The sequence below is a fragment of the Salvelinus namaycush genome, chromosome 16 (genome assembly GCF_016432855.1).
Source record: "Salvelinus namaycush isolate Seneca chromosome 16, SaNama_1.0, whole genome shotgun sequence".
Lineage (NCBI taxonomy): Eukaryota > Metazoa > Chordata > Actinopteri > Salmoniformes > Salmonidae > Salvelinus > Salvelinus namaycush.
Genome location: NC_052322.1, coordinates 29,199,174 through 29,220,196, shown reverse-complemented (window position 1 = coordinate 29,220,196; position 21,023 = coordinate 29,199,174). Strand labels below are relative to the sequence as shown.

At 44.6% G+C, this 21,023-nt stretch overlaps 1 protein-coding gene across 1 annotated transcript in view; it reads left to right on the top strand.

The window, feature by feature from the left end:
• The window catches only part of LOC120061615 (voltage-dependent L-type calcium channel subunit alpha-1D-like), a 111,233-nt gene extending 94,820 nt beyond the window's left edge, over nt 1-16,413 (top strand). Inside the window, exons 34-49 of the mRNA XM_039011520.1 lie at nt 2,220-2,285; nt 2,374-2,465; nt 2,676-2,835; nt 3,216-3,343; nt 4,897-4,993; nt 5,116-5,218; nt 5,648-5,749; nt 8,295-8,431; nt 9,091-9,207; nt 9,948-10,309; nt 11,230-11,370; nt 14,903-15,063; nt 15,309-15,433; nt 15,630-15,764; nt 15,851-16,036; nt 16,117-16,413. Of these exons, the coding sequence (XP_038867448.1) occupies nt 2,220-2,285; nt 2,374-2,465; nt 2,676-2,835; nt 3,216-3,343; nt 4,897-4,993; nt 5,116-5,218; nt 5,648-5,749; nt 8,295-8,431; nt 9,091-9,207; nt 9,948-10,309; nt 11,230-11,370; nt 14,903-15,063; nt 15,309-15,433; nt 15,630-15,764; nt 15,851-16,036; nt 16,117-16,413 (2,409 nt within the window). The remainder of the gene's footprint in view (nt 1-2,219; nt 2,286-2,373; nt 2,466-2,675; nt 2,836-3,215; nt 3,344-4,896; nt 4,994-5,115; nt 5,219-5,647; nt 5,750-8,294; nt 8,432-9,090; nt 9,208-9,947; nt 10,310-11,229; nt 11,371-14,902; nt 15,064-15,308; nt 15,434-15,629; nt 15,765-15,850; nt 16,037-16,116) is intronic.
• The last annotated feature ends 4,610 nt before the right edge of the window (nt 16,414-21,023 follow it).

Sequence of the window (21,023 nt, the reverse complement as noted above, 5' to 3'; positions counted from 1 at the left end):
AAATAAAAGATCCCAGAAATGTTCCAAACCCACAAAAAGCTTATTTCTCTCAAATGTTGTGCACACATTTTATTTGTTTAATCCCTGTTAGTGAGCATTTCTCCTTTGCCAAGACAATCAATCCTTACCTCTGCTTGCTGTGTTTCTCTGCACCTGGGGTCGAGTTCGTACTAGCATTATTGTCACGCTCTGACCATAGAGAGCTTTTTATTCTCTATGTTGGTTAGGTCAGGGTGTGACTAGGGTGGGTTATCTAGGTGTTTATAATTCTATGTTGGCCTGGTATGGTTCCCAATCAGAGGCAGCTGTTTATCGTTGTCTCTGATTGGGGATCATATTTAGGCAGCCATTTGCCCATTGTGCTTTGTGGGATCTTGTCTATGTATAGTTGCCTGCAAGCACTACATTAGCGTCACGTTTCGTTTTGCGCTTGATTGTTTTCTGTGAGTTTCACTTCCAAATAAAGAGGATGGAACCATACCACGCTGCATCTTGGTCCACTCATTATAACGATCGTGACAATTATTGTCACACAATCAAGAAGCTGATTAAACAGCATGATCATTACACATATGCACCTTGTTCTGGGGACAATAAAAGGCCACTCTAAAATGTGCAGTTTTGTCACGTAACACAATACCATAGATGTCTCAAGTTTGTTTTGAGGGAGTGTGGAATTGGCATGCTGACTGCAGGAATGTCCACCAGAGCTTTTGCCAGAGAATTGAATGTTAATTTCTCTAACATAAGCCACCTCAAACGTCGTTTTTAGAGAATTTGTCAGTACGTCCAACCGGCCTCACAACTACAGAACACGTGTAACCACGCCAGCCTAGGACTTCCACATCTGGCTTCTGCACTTGTGGGATCGTCTGACACCAGCCACCCGGACAGCTGGGGAAACTGGGTTTGCACAACCAGAAAATTTCTGCACAAACTGACAGAAACCGTCTCAGGGAAGCTCATCTGCGTGCTCGTCGTCCTCCCCAGGGTCTTGACCTGACTGCAGTTTGGCGTCTTAACCGACTTCAGTGTGCAAATGCTCACCTTCAATGGCCACTGGCACGCTGTACCGCTTGTATGGCATCATGTGGGCGAGTGGTTTGCTCATGTCAACGTTGTGAACAAAGTGCCCCATGGTGGCGGTGGGGTTATGGTATGGGCAGGCATAAGCTACGGACAACAAACACAATTGCATTTTATCAATGTCAATTTGAATGCACAAAAATACTGTGATGAAATCCTTAGGCCTATTGTTACGCCCATTACTTTAAGTTACTTTTAGATTACTTTCCTCTTAAGAGACATTAGAAGAAGACAAAAATGTATATTACCAATTGAAAAATATGTAATACAAGATAAATCAATGTTATAGTTTACATAGCTGGCCATAATGGATGTTGCATTTTACTTTATGGATTACATTACGCTCTAACCGTAGGCTTCTTGTAACCCAGTTCTTTCTACTTCAATACAGATAGTAATATGATAAGGCTACATCTTTACATTAAAAACCAACGTCTGTCAGATTTCCAGTCATTTAAATTAATTTAATATCCCTTGATCTTCAAGAATAGGACTTGGAAATACAGAAATATAGATTAGCCAAATAGTTTTACCTGAGCAAGGACTTATTAGCCTACTCTGTTGTTAAATGCTGTTCTCATAGAATGCCATGCTTTGAGTACTACTGAAAAGTGCTATTTGCATTAGAAAAATGAATGCCATATGTTGCATTTGCTAAAGGCCTGTTGTTTATGTTTCTTTTGGTGGTGACACTTTGTTATCTCGATAATTTGCAGCTTCTTAAGTCTATCAAAAGTGTGCGAGTTTGAACATATGTCCATTAAGTCTATGGATTATTTTTTGTTGTTGCACAAATTAGAGCCCCTTCTTAACAAACTCCTTCTTAAATGAAACTTGTTTTTGACTGTATGTGTAGCACAATACCACAGAGGAGCGTAGAAGGGAGAAACTCCCTCAAAGTTTTATTCCATCCCCCTGGGCACAGACATCAGTTCCAAAAGAAACTTGAATGTTACCAAAATTCTGTCAGTTTACTGGTAAACTTTGAAAGTTTCCAGTGATACCCTCCCTCTGCAACCCTACTGGGGTAACAGTGGAGCCATACAGGTCAGAGTGTAACATACAGGTGAAGGTGCACCTTCCCTTGCTGAGTCAATCTACTAAAACTATCTTTCTCTCTCTGGCATGCCTAGGCTCTTCCCTATGTTGCCCTTCTGATAGCCATGTTATTCTTCATCTATGCTGTTATTGGAATGCAGGTAACTGACAGACATTTATTTTGGAAATGTTGAAGTTACAATATGATTAGCATTTATTTCTTCTATAACACACTGTGCTGTGTTTCAGGTGTTTGGAAAGATTGCCTTGGTAGACCACACACAGATTAACCGAAACAACAACTTCCAGACCTTTCCTCAAGCTGTCCTGATGCTCTTCAGGTATGTGTGTGCGTGTGTGTGTGTGTGTGTGTGTGTGTGTGTGTGTGTGTGTGTGTGTGTGTGTGTGTGTGTGTGTGTGTGTGTGTGTGTGTGTGTGTGTGTGTGTGTGTGTGTGTGTGTGTGTGTGTGTGACTAGTTGATTTATTATTATGGATGGTGAAAAGTTGTGGTCATTGTAGTCCTAATATTACTGTTGTTGATGCTTCTCAGGTGTGCTACAGGTGAGGCGTGGCAGGAGATCATGCTGGCATGTCTGCCAGGGAAGCTGTGTGACTCGGAGTCAGACTACAACCCTGGAGAGGAGAAAACATGTGGCAGCGGATTCGCCATTATCTACTTCATCAGCTTCTACATGCTCTGCGCCTTCCTGGTATGCACACACACACAAACATACACACACACACATAATCGCAGCATGTACACACACCCACATACACACACACAGGTTAGGTAGGTCACTTTCTAAGTGTAATCCATTACAGTTACTAGTTACCTTTTCAAAATTGTACTCAGTAACATAACTTTTGGATTTCCCAAACTCAGTAATGTAATCTGATGAGTTACTTTTGAATTACTTTCCTCTTAAGAGGCATTAGAAGAAGACAAAAAGGATCCATCAAAGTAGTCTCTGACGTGTGGTCAGACTTGCTCAGGTGGAACAAACTTAAACGTTTTTCAATGCTGAATGGAATGTCATTTAGAAAACAGAAAGGTGATCCCTTACTGACACACTGTATACCTCTGTTTTAGATCATCAACTTGTTTGTTGCTGTCATCATGGATAACTTTGACTATCTGACGCGTGATTGGTCCATTCTGGGCCCTCACCACCTGGATGAGTTTAAAAGGATCTGGTCTGAGTACGACCCTGAGGCCAAGTGAGTCTGCATTACCATCTGGACATAGAGTACACAAATACACACACACACACATACACAAACACACACCCCTGCAGTCATTCATTTACATTGGTTCTCACTGTGTGTTGTTTCTGTATTTGGTGTCTCTTTCAGGATTGTGTTGGTTTCAGTGTCTGTGTCACTGTGTCTCTTTCAGGATTGTGTTGGTTTCAGTGTCTGTGTCACTGTGTCTCTTTCAGTAGTGTGTTGATTTCAGTGTCTGTGTGACTGTGTCTCTTTCAGGATTGTGTTGGTTTCAGTGTCTGTGTGACTGTGTCTCTTTCAGGATTGTGTTGGTTTCAGTGTCTGTGTCACTGTGTCTCTTTCAGTAGTGTGTTGGTTTCAGTGTCTGTGTCACTGTGTCTCTTTCAGTAGTGTGTTGGTTTCAGTGTCTGTGTCACTGTGTCTCTTTCAGGATTGTGTTGGTTTCAGTGTCTGTGTCACTGTGTCTCTTTCAGTAGTGTGTTGATTTCAGTGTCTGTGTGACTGTGTCTCTTTCAGGATTGTGTTGGTTTCAGTGTCTGTGTGACTGTGTCTCTTTCAGGATTGTGTTGGTTTCAGTGTCTGTGTGACTGTGTCTCTTTCAGGATTGTGTTGGTTTCAGTGTCTGTGTCACTGTGTCTCTTTCAGTAGTGTGTTGGTTTCAGTGTCTGTGTGACTGTGTCTCTTTCAGGATTGTGTTGGTTTCAGTGTCTGTGTGACTGTGTCTCTTTCAGGATTGTGTTGGTTTCAGTGTCTGTGTCACTGTGTCTCTTTCAGGATTGTGTTGGTTTCAGTGTCTGTGTGACTGTGTCTCTTTCAGGATTGTGTTGGTTTCAGTGTCTGTGTGACTGTGTCTCTTTCAGGATTGTGTTGGTTTCAGTGTCTGTGTGACTGTGTCTCTTTCAGGATTGTGTTGGTTTCAGTGTCTGTGTCACTGTGTCTCTTTCAGGATTGTGTTGGTTTCAGTGTCTGTGTCACTGTGTCTCTTTCAGGATTGTGTTGGTTTCAGTGTCTGTGTGACTGTGTCTCTTTCAGGATTGTGTTGGTTTCAGTGTCTGTGTGACTGTGTCTCTTTCAGGATTGTGTTGGTTTCAGTGTCTGTGTCACTGTGTCTCTTTCAGGATTGTGTTGGTTTCAGTGTCTGTGTGACTGTGTCTCTTTCAGGATGTGTTGGTTTCAGTGTCTGTGTCACTGTGTCTCTTTCAGGATTGTGTTGGTTTCAGTGTCTGTGTGACTGTGTCTCTTTCAGGATTGTGTTGGTTTCAGTGTCTGTGTCACTGTGTCTCTTTCAGGATTGTGTTGGTTTCAGTGTCTGTGTGACTGTGTCTCTTTCAGGATTGTGTTGGTTTCAGTGTCTGTGTGACTGTGTCTCTTTCAGGATTGTGTTGGTTTCAGTGTCTGTGTGACTGTGTCTCTTTCAGGATTGTGTTGGTTTCAGTGTCTGTGTGACTGTGTCTCTTTCAGGATTGTGTTGGTTTCAGTGTCTGTGTGACTGTGTCTCTTTCAGGATTGTTTTGGTTTCAGTGTCTGTGTGACTGTGTCTCTTTCAGGGGCAGGATAAAGCATCTGGATGTGGTGACCTTGCTGAGACGCATCCAGCCTCCTCTAGGCTTCGGCAAGCTGTGTCCACACAGAGTGGCCTGCAAGGTGTGTCTGAACACCCAAACAGCACAAACACACATTACACACATATTACATAAGGTGTTCATATTGTGAGCTCAATCTTGCCCTGGTTAACTCATATGTTGCATGACCGTAACTCCTTTTAGAGACTGGTTGCCATGAACATGCCCCTGAACAGTGATGGCACAGTCATGTTCAATGCCACTCTGTTTGCCTTGGTGAGGACCGCTCTGAAGATCAAAACTGAAGGTGAGCACTGGGAGCTAACACAGTGATGTCTGAATGAGGACATACTATGAAGTCTATCGGACAGACTCATCACACAGTATCTCTGATGGCGTATTTCCACTAAGGACTTACCCCAGTGTTTTAACCAAAAATCAGATTTTTGTGTGTCCACCGCCACGACCAGGCGCCAGTTTCTCACTGGCCCATGTCCTCAGTAGACCTGCTCTGACTTAAAGCCAAGGTTCACAAGTCCTCAGTGTCAGTCTTAGCTATATGGAAACACAGTTCCCCCAAAAATAACATTAGAGCCCACATTACCATAATCACTGTCGACACACTGGGGCTGTAATGGAAACACCCAATGAATGTACTCAAAATACTCTTATACAGTGGCCTGCTCAATAGCTGTCTTGATTGGTCCAAATCATTCACCAAGTGTTGGTTTCCTAGGCAACTTGGAACAGGCCAATGAGGAGTTGCGAGCGGTCATCAAGAAGATCTGGAAGAGGACCAGCATGAAGCTGCTGGACCAAGTGGTGCCCCCTGCAGGCGGTCAGTAAAATGGCTCCCGCCTCCATGTGTCTGTGGTGTCTGTCAACAGTAACTGTACAGTAGATTCTACCTCATGGCTAGCGTGGCTAAAGAGAGACTTCCTCATGTCAGACTGCCCTGTATACCTGCACATGCTCAATTGTTATGTACACTTTAAACATACAAATGCGCTGTGCAAAACTACATAGAATAGCAGTGTTATTACTTATGTACTGTGTGTGTATTCACAGTGGCGATCCTACGCTCCAGGCTGACCTTTAACAAGGTTTTCCCTCAGCAGTGGTATTACACAGGATCAATAGGTGGAACTCAAAGCATATACTCAGCACCTTGAAAATAAACAAATTCATTGACATTAGTGATCCATGGCCTTGCTAACCTTGTGAAACAGTTTGCTTCGACAAATTATTGACAGACAGTTGAGTCTTCACTTCCTGTTTTGTGTGTGAATAGCTGTAAAAGTCACAGATAAGAGCAGGATCAGATAGGGGATGAGACAGAAACTGCAGACTGTCACTTAAGTTCGGCGAAACTCACCTTATCTCACTCTCTTTTTCCCTCCACAGTGTGCTCACATGCTCATTACAGCCTAACTCTGGGGCTTCCTAGTGATACTCAGGCCAGGCTCAATCTTATATGGCTCCCTATTCACTTCATTGTGCACTAAGCAGTGTACTCTATAGGAAGGGGATATCGCAGCACCCATGTGTTTCTGTGAAATGCCATGCAGAACTGTTGTTCTGTATACTGCTTGGTTGACCTGAGCCATACTGACCTATACAGTCTGTGGTGTTGTGCTGTGTTGTACTATGCTGATGATGACCAACCTGTAGTGTTCTTCACTGTGCCATAGTTTGCTGAAACCATTATTTGTGGTATTTTATTTTCATTGTTATCCTTTGCTGCACAATACGTTCTGCTTTAGCTCTGATGCTTGGCTTGTTCTAGCATTGCATGTTCTGCTATAGTTTACTAACTCCTCTTGATCTCTCTCTCTCTCTTTCTGGCCAAGCTTCTCTCCTCCACAGCTTTCCCTCCTCTTCTTTCCACTCTTCCATAGTCTCTTCTGCTCTCTCCCTCTCTCTGCTGTCCGGAATTTCCTGCAGCAGTTCTGTTTTTGGCCGGTGGCATGGAACTAGAGTTGCCTCTCTCTCCTGTGCCCTAGCTGTCCCAGTCTGCTTACTAACTAGCTGAGTGACACAGATCGCTGCTTCCCTGTTCTGTACTGCTTCCCTGTTCTGTACTGCTTCCCTGTTCTGTACTGCTTCCCTGTTCTGTACTGCTTCCCTGTTCTGTACTGCTTCCCTGTTCTGCACTGCTTCCCTGTTCTGTACTGCTTCCCTGTTCTGTACTGCTTCCCTGTTCTGTACTGCTTCCCTGTTCTGCACTGCTTCCTTGTTCTGTACTGCTTCCCTGTTCTGTACTGCTTCCCTGTTCTGTACTGCTTCCCTGTTCTGTACTGCTTCCCTGTTCTGTACTGCTTCCCTGTTCTGTACTGCTTCCCTGTTCTGTACTGCTTCCCTGGCCTGCACTTCTCTTAACAGTTTAGATATTCTTCTCTTTCTGCTGTAGTCTTCTTGTTAGGTGCTTCTAACTGTGGCAGTATCCCTGTACTGTAGCTAAGCCTTAGATACTGTAGGTGGATGTGTAGCTGTTTGATAGACTCGTATGTTTAGTAAGATGTGGTTGTGTTGGTTTGAAAGAAAACAAGCGTTGCGCCTCTTCATATCATTATTTTGTGGTATGATGACTGTATTGAGTTGAGGCTAGTTTCTGTTTGGCTGTTTACAATTCTATGTTTCAGAACTGTTCATATTTTGATAATACCAGATATTCTAGTGCAAGGATGGGCAACTTTGATCGGGTGGGGTCCACAAAAAATCTGAAGTCATCATGAGGAGCCGCAGTGGCTAGCTGGTCTGCTTACCGACATCATACATACAGTACCAGTCAAAAGTTTGGACACACCTACTCATTCAAGGGTTTTTCTTTATTTTTACTATTTTCTACATTGTAAAATAATAGAGAAGACATCAAAACTATGAAATAACACATATGGAATCATGTAGTAACCAAAAATATGAATGCCAAGAGTGTGCAAAGCTGTCATGAAGGCAAAGGGTGGCTACTTTGAAGAATCTCTAATATAAAATATATTTAGATTTTTTAAACACTTTTTTGGTTACTACATGATTCCATATGTGTTATTTCATAGTTTTGATGTCTTCTCTATTATTTTACAATGTAGAAAATAGTAAAAAACCCTTGAATGAGTAGGTGTGTCCAAACTTCTGACTAGTCCTGTATACTGTATATTAAAAAAATGTTGTTGGGTTTCTGCGGAATATCAGTTATTCAAAACAGACTCATGATAACGACAGCATACATGTATAGGATATTCAGCCGATTGTTGGAGTACTCTGAAGAGTTCGTATAGGAGAGGTAGAGTACCATTATGTCTTTGGGCCTAGTGTTATTTCCCAGGATGCTGTGCGGCGTGGTGAGGTGCTGACAGTGGAGGCATTTGTGTGGTCTGTTCACTCAGATGACGAGGTAACCGTGGGGAAGTTCTATGCCACCTTCCTGATACAGGACTACTTCAGGAAATTCAAGAAACGCAAAGAGCAAGGCCTGGTGGGAAGACACTCATTCTCCAGCCTGAACTCCACCATCGCCCTCCAGGTGAGTCTCAACTGCTGTACTGTTCTGTACTGGACTGTACCATTCCACCTCCTCAGAGTTGTCAATAGTTACCAAACTCACACTATTATGGCCAATCTGTGTACACTGTAACACAACAAGTCAATTTATTTGAACTGCAGATACCTGTACAATTTAAAAGATAATAACCTTTGAAACTAACTGATAGGACTTACAAACCAAAATATGTGGCTAATTTAGTAAGATAATAATACATTAATATGGGTAAACAATATGTAACTGCTAGTTAGTGATTGGTTGAATCACACTTTGTCCAGTCACCACTGGACATCTGCAAAGCAGCAGGCCACTGCACCTGAACACAATGTTGCTTCTCTGGCCTGCACTTTGCTATGTCACCTCTAGCCATGCTTACATCTGCAGACTCTTTCTTATCTGCTTCTGGAAACAATCAGAGATAAAGAGAATGCTGTTCCTCAGAAATGATTTAGTCTGATTTAGTTGATCAGACTAAGTCAACTCTGGATTAGCAGTGTTGTGCACACTCACCCTGATTAACAAAGCACCTCCTCAGTCTGATTTGTCTGTGTGTACTGTATGTGTCTGACCTTATGCTTCAGTTCATGTGTGTGTGTATGTGTTCCTGCCAGCTCTCAGCTGCTCTCTTGTCGTCATTGCAGGCTGGCCTCCGCACACTGCATGATATTGGGCCCGAAATTCGCCGAGTCATATCGTGTGACCTGCAAGACGAGGGCCTTGTAGACATGAATGCAGAAGAAGATGACGAGGTGTCTAGGGTAAATCACTGTCCCAGTTCATTCAATAGATGCGCTTGATTTAACTCACCCGACACGTAGAATTAGTTTTTTACAGCCAATGGAATGGTCCCAAACTCAGTTCACGTGGTTGCTAGCTGAGCTAAATCAAGTGCCCCAATTAAAACAGTTACTTTGTTGGTCCACTCTTTGGCTAGTGGGAAGAGCTTGCTTGCCTATTGACTCAGTCACAACAGATATTTCACTCTGAGATGTTGACAATAATGTAATTTCCATTGTATGATTTACAGAGAGGAATCAAGTCTCGTTGAGCCTAGTTTAAAGATGATAACACTCATATTGCCTGATAACTCAGAACACACAGTAGATGATACTTATTCAACCCAGTGGTTTTAAAGATGATAACACTCATATTGCCTGATAACTCAGAACACACAGTAGATGATACTTATTCAACCCAGTGGTTTTAAAGATGATAACACTCATATTGCCTGATAACCCAGAACACACAGTAGATGATACTTATTCAACCCAGTGGTTTTAAAGATACTCCACTTACATAAAATGTTTTGCACACACACTTTCACTAAATGCACTGTTAATTTAATACCCTCATTATCTGTTGAACATAATTTAGTGAAGATCGTAATTAAAACCTCAATGACCGTGCCTTACCACCAGGACAGACCCAAAGCCAGTGGTTAAGTTTGGTCACTGTGTTTTTATGGTCGCCTGTACTGACCCGAGTGTTGTCTCTACAGAGGAACGGCGTGCTGTTCGCCAACCACACCAATCACGTTAACGGGGACCACCGGGGTTCTGTCACCCAGCGGCCCCTCCAGGTCCCGCCTCCTTCCTGCCACGCATTCGTGGAGCCCTCTCAGGTTGGCTCTGAGGAAGGGGCTGGTGACCCCCACCCCTACAACCACTACTACCCCAAATCCCCCATGGCCTCCAACGCCAACCTCAACAACGCCAACATCCCCACTGTGCCCTCCCTGACCAAAGGGGGGCAGAGGTGCTGCCTCCGCCGTGAGCACTCGTCTGCTAATGGGGCACCCTCCTCCAGCTCGCAACGCAAGAGTGTTGACTTCGACACCCTCACCACGGTCCAGTCTGCAAGGTAACTTAGGATGCTGCTTTCTTGGCTAGGTCTCCCTAGTAAAAGAGCTCTCTTAACCTCAAAGGGACTTCCTGGTTAAAGGTTACATAATATTATGGTTCTCTCCATTTTTAATGCAGTAGTCAATGAATGTATGCACTGTAAAAAAGAAGATGTTGATTCAATGTACAATTGTAAGGCAACAAGGTGCAATAAGATAGTGAGTTCACTCAACAACATTTTCACACAAAAAAAGTGTTTTCTCAACCAATATTACTATTGCAGCTGGTTGCCTTACAATTGTACGTTGAATCAACATCTTCTTTTTACAGTGTGGTAATGAACTAGGGGATTAGGTTTGAATTCAGGTGTGATGAGAACAGTGGTTACTTGCTTGCGTAAGGTCTACGAGCTGTGGAGCTCAATGAGATGAACCCCATGACAACAGATGTGGATCTGAATAGGGTGTTTGGGTTTTGAAGTTGTTGCCCCCATCACATCCTTACCACAGCTATGTCTTTCACATATCCTGGCCTTTCATACAATGGATCTTTTCAGCACCGTTCATTCTTGCACCACTAAGAGCTCTTTATGTTGAAATCCTGGTATTGTGTGTATCTATCAGTAACACACACACACACTCCAGACCCATTCATTTTATGACAAGGATTATTATTTCTGTTTGTCTCACATTGTCTTTGTCATTGCATGCCCTTCCCTTCCCCTCTCCTGTCCCAAATACACATTTCCTTGACCACAACGTGCTTGCTTGGACAGGAGGCTCTACTATGAGACCTACATTAGGTATGTGTGTGAAACTACTGTTTAACCTTTAATGACTCCAATCTCGCATTGGTTTATATGATCTGCTTTACTGAGATACTATACCTCAATCACCCCTTAAAAAGGCTTCTGGTTGAACTTTGACCCTTTGACCCTAGGTCAGAATCAGGGGGTGTTCTGTACCCAACCATCCGTAGAGAGAAGCCAGGGGGAGCAGACAGTGATGATGACAAGGGCTCAGGAGAATACTTCAGTGGCGAGGAGTATCAGGAGGATGACCTCATGTTGCACAAAGACAGGTATCACCTGGAAACCACTTCTCCTCTACTCTCCTCTCCTCTACTGTACTCTCTACTGTATTCTCCTCTCCTCTCCTCTCCTCTACTGTACTCTCTACTGTATTCTCCTCTACTCTCCTCTCCTCTACTGTACTCTCTACTGTATTCTCCTCTACTCTCCTCTCCTCTACTGTACTCTCTACTGTATTCTCCTCTACTCTCCTCTACTGTACTCTCTACTGTATTCTCCTCTACTCTCCTCTCCTACTGTACTCTCTACTGTATTCTCATCTACTCTCCTCTCATCTACTGTACTCTCTACTGTATTCTCCTCTACTCTCCTCTCCTCTACTGTACTCTCTACTGTATTCTCCTCTACTCTCCTCTCATCTACTGTAGTCTCTACTGTATTCTACTCTCCTCTCCTCTACTGTACTCTCTACTGTATTCTCCTCTACTCTCCTCTCCTCTACTGTATTCTCCTCTACTCTCCTCTCCTCTACTGTACTCTCTACTGTATTCTCCTCTCCTCTACTGTACTCTCTACTGTATTCTCCTCTCCTCTCCTCTACTGTACTCTCTACTGTATTCTACTCTCCTCTCCTCTCCTCTACTGTACTCTCTACTGTATTCTCCTCTACTCTCCTCTCCTCTACTGTACTCTCTACTGTATTCTCCTCTACTCTCCTCTCCTCTACTGTACTCTCTACTGTATTCTACTCTCCTCTCCTCTCCTGTACTCTCTACTGTATTCTACTCTCCTCTCCTCTACTGTACTCTCTACTGTATTCTCCTCTACTCTCCTCTCCTCTACTGTACTCTCTACTGTATTCTCCTCTACTCTCCTCTACTGTACTGTACTATCTACTGTATTCTCCTCTACTCTCCTCTCCTCTACTGTACTCTCTACTGTATTCTACTCTCCTCTCCTCTACTGTACTCTCTACTGTATTCTCCTCTACTCTCCTCTACTGTACTGTACTCTCTACTGTATTCTCCTCTACTCTCCTCTCCTCTACTGTACTCTCTACTGTATTCTACTCTCCTCTCCTCTCCTCTACTGTACTCTCTACTGTATTCTCCTCTACTCTCCTCTACTGTACTGTACTCTCTACTGTATTCTCCTCTACTCTCCTCTACTGTACTGTACTCTCTACTGTATTCTCCTCTACTCTCCTCTCCTCTACTGTACTCTCTACTGTATTCTCCTCTACTCTCCTCTCCTCTACTGTACTCTCTACAGTATTCTCCTCTACTCTCCTCTCCTCTACTGTACTCTCTACTGTATTCTCCTCTACTCTCCTCTCCTCTACTGTACTCTCCTCTCCTCTACTGTACTCTCTACTGTATTCTCCTCTACTCTCCTCTCCTCTACTGTACTCTCTACTGTATTCTCCTCTACTCTCCTCTCCTCTACTGTACTCTCTACTGTATTCTCCTCTACTCTCCTCTCCTCTACTGTACTCTCCTCTACTGTACTCTCTACTGTATTCTCCTCTCCTCTACTGTACTGTACTCTCTACTGTATTCTCCTCTACTCTCCTCTCCTCTACTGTACTCTCTACTGTATTCTCCTATACTCTACTCTCTACTGTATTCTCCTCTACTCTCCTCTCCTCTACTGTACTCTCTACTGTATTCTCCTCTACTCTCCTCTCCTCTACTGTACTCTCTCTCTACTGTATTCTCCTCTACTCTCCTCTCCTCTACTGTACTCTCTACTGTATTCTCCTCTACTCTCCTCTCCTCTACTGTACTCTCTACTGTATTCTCCTCTACTCTCCTCTCCTCTACTGTACTCTCCTCTATTCTCCTCTACTGTACTCTCCTCTCCTCTACTGTACTCCCCTCTGTTCTCCTCTACTGTACTCTCCTCTCCTCTACTGTACTCTCCTCTCATCTACTGTAACTCTCCTTTATTCTCCTGTATTATCCTGTACTCTCCTCTATTCTCCTCTCCTCTATTCTCCTCTACTGTACTCTCCTCTCCTCTACTGTACTCTCCTCTATTCTCCTCTACTGTACTCTCCTCTCCTCTACTGTACTCCCCTCTATTCTCCTCTACTGTACTCTCCTCTCCTCTACTGTACTCCCCTCTATTCTCCTCTACTGTACTCTCCTCTCCTCTACTGTACTCTCCTCTCCTCTACTGCACTCTCCTCTATTCTCCTCTACTGTACTCTCCTCTATTCTCCTCTACTGTACTCTCCTCTCCTCTACTGTACCCTCCTCTATTCTCCTCTACTGTACTCTCCTCTCCTCTACTGTACCCTCCTCTATTCTCCTCTACTGTACTCTCCTCTATTCTCCTCTACTGTACTCTCCTCTATTCTCCTCTACTGTACTCTCCTCTCCTCTACTGTACTCTCCTCTCCTCTACTGTACTCTCCTCTATTCTCATCTACTGTACTCTCCTCTATTCTCCTCTACTGTACTCTCCTCTCCTCTACTGTACTCTCCTCTATTCTCCTCTACTCTCCTCTCCTCTACTGTACTCTCCTCTATTCTCCTCTACTGTACTCTCCTCTCCTCTACTGTACCCTCCTCTATTCTCCTCTACTGTACTCTCCTCTCCTCTACTGTACCCTCATCTATTCTCATCTACTGTACTCTCCTCTCCTCTACTGTACTCTCCTCTATTCTCCTCTACTGTACTCTCCTCTCCTCTACTGTACTCTCCTCTCCTCTACTGTACTCTCCTCTATTCTCCTCTACTGTACTCTCCTCTCCTCTACTGTACTCTCCTCTCCTCTATTCTCATCTACTGTACTCTCCTCTCCTCTCCTCTCCTCTACTGTACTCTCCTCTATTCTCCTCTACTGTACTCTCCTCTCCTCTACTGTACTCTCCTCTATTCTCCTCTACTGTACTCTCCTCTCCTCTACTGTACTCTCCTCTATTCTCCTCTACTGTACTCTCCTCTATTCTCCTCTACTGTACTCTCCTCTATTCTCCTCTACTGTACTCTCCTCTCCTCTACTGTACTCCCCTCTATTCTCCTCTACTGTACTCTCCTCTATTCTCCTCTACTGTACACTCCTCTCCTCTACTGTACTCTCCTCTATTCTCCTCTACTGTACTCTCCTCTATTCTCCTCTACTGTACTCTCCTCTCCTCTACTGTACTCTCCTCTATTCTCCTCTACTGTACTCTCCTCTATTCTCCTCTACTGTACTCTCCTTTCCTCTACTGTACTCTCCTCTATTCTCCTCTACTGTACTCTCCTCTATTCTCCTCTACTGTACTCTCCTCTATTCTCCTCTACTGTACTCTCCTCTCCTCTACTGTACTCTCCTCTATTCTCCTCTACTGTACTCTCCTCTATTCTCCTCTACTGTACTCTCCTCTCCTCTACTGTACTCTCCTCTCCTGTACTCTCCTCTCCTCTACTGTACTCTCCTCTATTCTCCTCTACTGTACTCTCCTCTCTTCTCCTCCTCCTCCTTCTCTTCTCTTCCACTCTACTGCACTCTACTCTATCAGTACCTGTCCAGATGTGGCTGCTGTTGACAAGGTGGTTGTTTACTGATGTTGTTGTCTGGTTGTTGCTCAGGATGCCCCATAAGGAGTTTCAAGACCTTCAAACTGACTTGGACACAAATGCATCGAGGGGTTACCATCAACCTGATAGTCTCTATGACGACGACCAGCAACCCATTTACCAAGATGGTGGGCGGTCGCCAAAGCGACGGTTGTTCCCCTCTACACCACAGGGTGAGGTCCCTTGGTTACCATAGTGATTAAATCAGGGGTGTCACTGATTGGCTGATAAAGATGATGGAACACTCAAAGGGCTTTACATTGTAATGAGATCCATAGATGTAAATGATAGGTGTCTCTCCTGTGTTTAAACCTCCAGCACCCCACAGACCCTCCTTCAACTTTCTCTCCTGTGTTTAAACCTCCAGCACCCCACAGACCCTCCTTCAACTTTGTCCATCCTGTGTTTAAACCTCCAGCACCCCACAGACCCTCCTTCAACTTTGAGTGTTTGCGGAGACATAGCAGTCAGGATGATGACATCCCCTTGACCCCTTCCGTTCCCCATCGAACAGCTCTACCCCTGCATCTGATGCAGCAACAGGTGGGTACCACTGAACCAAACTGATGGCTACCCATTTGCACTGAAAGACTTACTCTCACACAATTAGCTTACAAAATATTGACACAACTCACTGCACATACACACAAACATGCGTGAGTCTTAATTTAGGCAATGAATTAAAGGTATGTCTATGTGGTTTGACCTCCTTGACCCCTACTCTTCTCCTGTTGCCTAGGTGATGGCAGTGGCTGGCCTGGACTCCAGCAGAGTCCAGCGTCTCTCTCCATCACGCTCTCTACGTTCCTGGGCCACGCCCCCCACCTCCCCCATTAGCAGGGACCACTCCCCCTACTACACCCCCCTCATCCAGGTACGTGTGTGTGTGTGTGCATTTATGAATGTAAATGTGTTGATACATTTGTGTGTGTGTGTGTGTGTGTGTTTGTGTGTATCCAGGTGGACTGGCGTGGTCCCGGCAGTGTGAGCAGCACCCCTGGCTCTGTGAGAAGAAGCTCCTGGTACACTGACGCCCCGGAAGCCCCTTTGAGCCTCACCTACTCCCCCTCACAGCTCCAGATCCCCCCAGAGTACCGCAGGCAGTACCACCAGAAGATAGGCAGTGCCAACAGCCTAGTAGAGGCCGTGAGTAGCCCTGACACACACACACACACACACACACTTTGATTGATTGATTAATGATTTCCCCCTTTTTCCTGTTTCAGGTGTTGATTTCAGAAGGACTGGGGAAATACGCCAAGGACCCCAAATTTGTGGCAGCGACGAAGCATGAGATCGCGGACGCCTGCGAGATGACCATTGATGAGATGGAGAGTGCCGCCAGCAACCTGCTGAATGGCAGTATGGGTAATGGAGCGGGGGCAACCGGGGCCACGGACAAAGTGACGGCCACGAGCCTCAGGGACCGTAATCTCCATGACTACAGTGATGAGGAGCCGGACACGAGTGTGAAATGTGAAGAAGATCTGACTGATGAGATGATATGCATCAGCACCCTATAGCAGTCAGTCACATAGTCTGACATGGCACCCTATAGCAGTCAGTCACATAGGCTGACATGGCACTCTATAGTAGTCAGTCACATAGGCTGACATGGCACTCTATAGTAGTCAGTCACATAGGCTGACATGGCACCCTATAGCAGTCAGTCACATAGGCTGACATGGCACCCTATCAGCCTATGTCAGTCACATAGGCTGCGTCTGACATGGCACCCTATAGCAGTCAGTCACATAGGCTGCGTCTGACATGGCACCCTATACCGTATGAAGTGCACTTGTGCACTATATAGGGGGAGATGTGCCTTTTGGAGTGCCTTTCTTTCTGTGGAATGAATAGATGGATGGAAACACTGCCAGCTGGAGAGGACTGGAGGGATGGAAGGACATGCTAAGGATCTAACTACAGAGGAGTGGAAAGAGGGAGGGACACGCTAGGGATCCAACTACAGAGGACTGGAGGGATGGAAGGACATGCTAAGGATCTAACTACAGAGGAGTGGAAAGAGGGAGGGACACGCTAGGGATCCAACTACAGAGGACTGGAGGGATGGAAGGACATGCTAAGGATCCAACTACAGAGGAGTGGAAGGAGGGAGGGACACGCTAGGGATCCAACTACAGAGGAGTGGAGGGATGGAGGGACATGCTAAGGCTCCAACTACAGAGGAGTGGAGGGATGGAGGGACACGCTAAGGATCCAACTACAGAATGGAGGGATGGAGGGACACGCTAAGTATCCAACTACAGAGGAGTGGAGGGATGGAGGGACATGCTAAGGATCCAACTACAGAGGAGTGGAGGGATGGAGGGACACGCTAAGGATCCAACTACAGAATGGAGGGATGGAGGGACACGCTAAGGATCCAACTACAGAGGAGTGGAGGGATGGAGGGACACGCTAAGGATCCAACTACAGAGGAGTGGAGGGATGGAGGGCACTATATAGGGGGAGATGTGCCTTTTGGAGTGCCTTTCTTTCTGTGGAATGAATAGATGGATGGAAACACTGCCAGCTGGAGAGGACTGGAGGGATGGAAGGACATGCTAAGGATCTAACTACAGAGGAGTGGAAAGAGGGAGGGACACGCTAGGGATCCAACTACAGAGGACTGGAGGGATGGAAGGACATGCTAAGGATCTAACTACAGAGGAGTGGAAAGAGGGAGGGACACGCTAGGGATCCAACTACAGAGGACTGGAGGGATGGAAGGACATGCTAAGGATCCAACTACAGAGGAGTGGAAGGAGGGAGGGACACGCTAGGGATCCAACTACAGAGGAGTGGAGGGATGGAGGGACATGCTAAGTCTCCAACTACAGAGGAGTGGAGGGATGGAGGGACACGCTAAGGATCCAACTACAGAATGGAGGGATGGAGGGACACGCTAAGTATCCAACTACAGAGGAGTGGAGGGATGGAGGGACATGCTAAGGATCCAACTACAGAGGAGTGGAGGGATGGAGGGACACGCTAAGGATCCAACTACAGAATGGAGGGATGGAGGGACACGCTAAGGATCCAACTACAGAGGAGTGGAGGGATGGAGGGACACGCTAAGGATCCAACTACAGAGGAGTGGAGGGATGGAGGGACACGCTAAGGATCCAACTACAGAGGAGTGGAGGGATGGAGGGACACGCTAAGGATCCAACTACAGAGGAGTGGAGAGATGGAAGGACATGCTAAGGATCTAACTACAGAGGAGTGGAGGGATGGAGGGACACGCTAAGGATCCAACTACAGAGGAGTGGAGGGATGGAGGGACATGCTAAGGATCCAACTACAGAGGAGTGTAGGGATGGAGGGGAACGCTAAGGATCCAACTACAGAGGAGTGGAGGGATGGAGGGGCACGCTAAGGATCCAACTACAGAGGAGTGGAGGGATGGAGGGGCACGCTAAGGATCCAACTACAGATGAGTGGAGAGATGGAAGGACATGCTAAGGATCTAACTACAGAGGAGTTTCACCCAACTTTCTTTCTCTCTGTCTGGCAACACCCAGTGAACCGGAGAGTGAGATATAGGTAGGGGTTGTCCCTTAGGGGATGCAGTAATGCTAGGTTTGCAGTGCACTCAGGATGAGTAGGATTAGTGTCACCGCCACAATGACTTCATACAGAAATCACATATCAGTGACATCACGTTCCAATCCTCAGGCATATCCCCCCTGCCTCCCATTTGCCTTACCTTCTGCACAGAGATACTGAGAATAGTGAGTCATAGGTGTAGTGGTGGCCATTTTACAGACCGCTTTTTGAAACTGTGAACAACCAACACACAAGAAAACAGTGTACTCTAATATCACACACTCATTCCTGCCCAACCAATCAATCTTCAGGGATGACAGGGTTCCGATCGATAGACACATGTACAGGTACAGACACTAGAAGCCATGTTGTTTTAGTGAAAGGAAAAAGCTATTAAGTTGTAGATATTTTTTAAACCCTGTAAGAAAAATAAACTACAGAAAATAGATGCTTTATATTTAGTTAATTATGAATCGTTACAGGTATAGCAATATCGTCCCCATGCCTATGTTTTATTCGTGAATTAATATGAAATTATATTTTATAATCTTGTCGCCTTTTTTCCCGCTAGAATGCATTATGTTTAAGCATAGCAGTTTAAGGAGGATAATGTTGATTTAGAATGACTATGATGTCAAACAGAGCTGCTTTCACTGAAGTACAGTACGTACAGTATGGCTGTACAGAAGGAGGGTTTACCATTTACCAGCTTAGCTCACTGCCAACAGAAATATATAGTTTCAGGTTACATTGAGGACAACTGTTTTTCATTGTGTATTGTACAGCACTAGAGCAGTTTAACTGTTTACTTTGTCACTGTGCTTCTTCTTCAACTGGGTACTGTCATGGAAATGTGTTAATTTCCTGTCAACCTTTACAGTATGTGCAATGAAAGGGCTCCTTCGAAAAAACACCAAAAGGGAAAATCTATGCTTAGAAGACACATAGCTGTGGCCAATAAAGCTGTATGACTAATATGCATTTTCCAAACGTGTAAAGTCAAGTTCAACATAAACGCATGTCATGTCAGGGATCTTTGTGAAATGTAAATTCCTTAACAATGGAATATAGTGTTTACAACTACTAGGGTTTCCTCAGCATCACTACCATCTTTCTCTCGACACAAAACACTGCTCTCATTTCAACACATGAATGATGGAAGGCATGAAAGATGGCATAGTGATGGCCACTCAGTGGGGTTTTATCTAGAAGGGATAATACAGCTTTGGTCAAAATGTACTTTTCATATAGCAGGTTAGGAGAAATAGGTTAAGGTTAGGAAAAGCGTTAAGGTTAGCTAAAAGTAATTGAAAAAATAACTTTTGACGTCAATTTGACAAAAGTTGTATCCCATCTAGAAATGACTACTCAGTGAGTGTTTAGACTCAGTGGGGTTCAAATCCTGACATGACGGTATGCATGCATGCCTTCCAGGACCGGTAATGATAACTACTGCACCAGAGGTTATATCACTGGCTCAAAATGTCTTTGAGATGGTGACACTGTACTTTTCCTGGGGCTATGTACAGTTGAACTCGAAGTTTACATACACTTAGGTTGGAGTCATTAAAACTCCTTTTTCAACCACTCCACAAATTTCTTGTTAACAAACTATAGTTTTGGCAAGTCGGTTAGGACATCTACTTTGTGCATGACACAAGTAATTTTTCCAACAATTGTTTACAGACAGATTATTTCACTTATAATTCACTGTATCACAATTCCAGTGGGTCAGAAGTTTACATACACTAAGTTGACTGTGCCTTCAAACAGCTTGGAAAATTCCAGAAAATTATGTCATGGCTTTAGAAGCTTCTGATAGGCTAACTGACATAATTTGAGTCAATTGGAGGTGTACTTGTGGATGTATTTCAAGGCCTACCTTCAAACTCAGTGCCTCTTTGTTTGACATCATGAGAAAATCTAAATAAATCAGCCAAGACCTCAGAAAAAAAATGTAGACCTCAAAAATTCTGGTTCATTCTTGGGAGCAATTTCCAAATGCCTGAAGGTACCACGTTCATCTGTACAAACAATAGTACACAAGTATAAACACCATGGGACCACGCAGCCGTCATACCGCTCAGGAAGGAGACACGTTCTGTCTCCTAGAGATGAACGTACTTTGGTGCGAAAAGTGCAAATCAATCCCAGAACAACAGCAAAGGACTTTGTGAAGATGCTGGAGGTACAAAAGTATCTATATCCACAGTAAAACGAGTCCTATATCGACATAACCTGAAAGGCCGCTCAGCAAGGAAGAAGCCACTGCTCCAAAACCTCCATAAAAAAGCCAGACTACGGTTTGCAACTGCACATGGGGACAAAAATCGTTCTTTTTGGAGAAATGTTCTCTGGTCTGATGAAACAAAAATAGAACTGTTGGGACATAATGACCATCGTTATGTTTGGAAGAAAAAGGGGGAGGCTTGCAAGCCGAAGAACACCATCCCAACCGTGAAGCACAGGGGTGGCAGCACTTCACAATATAGATGAAATGATGAAGAAGGAAAATGATGTGGATATATTGAAGCAACATCTCAAGACATCAGTCAGGAAGTTAAAGCTTGGTCGCAAATGG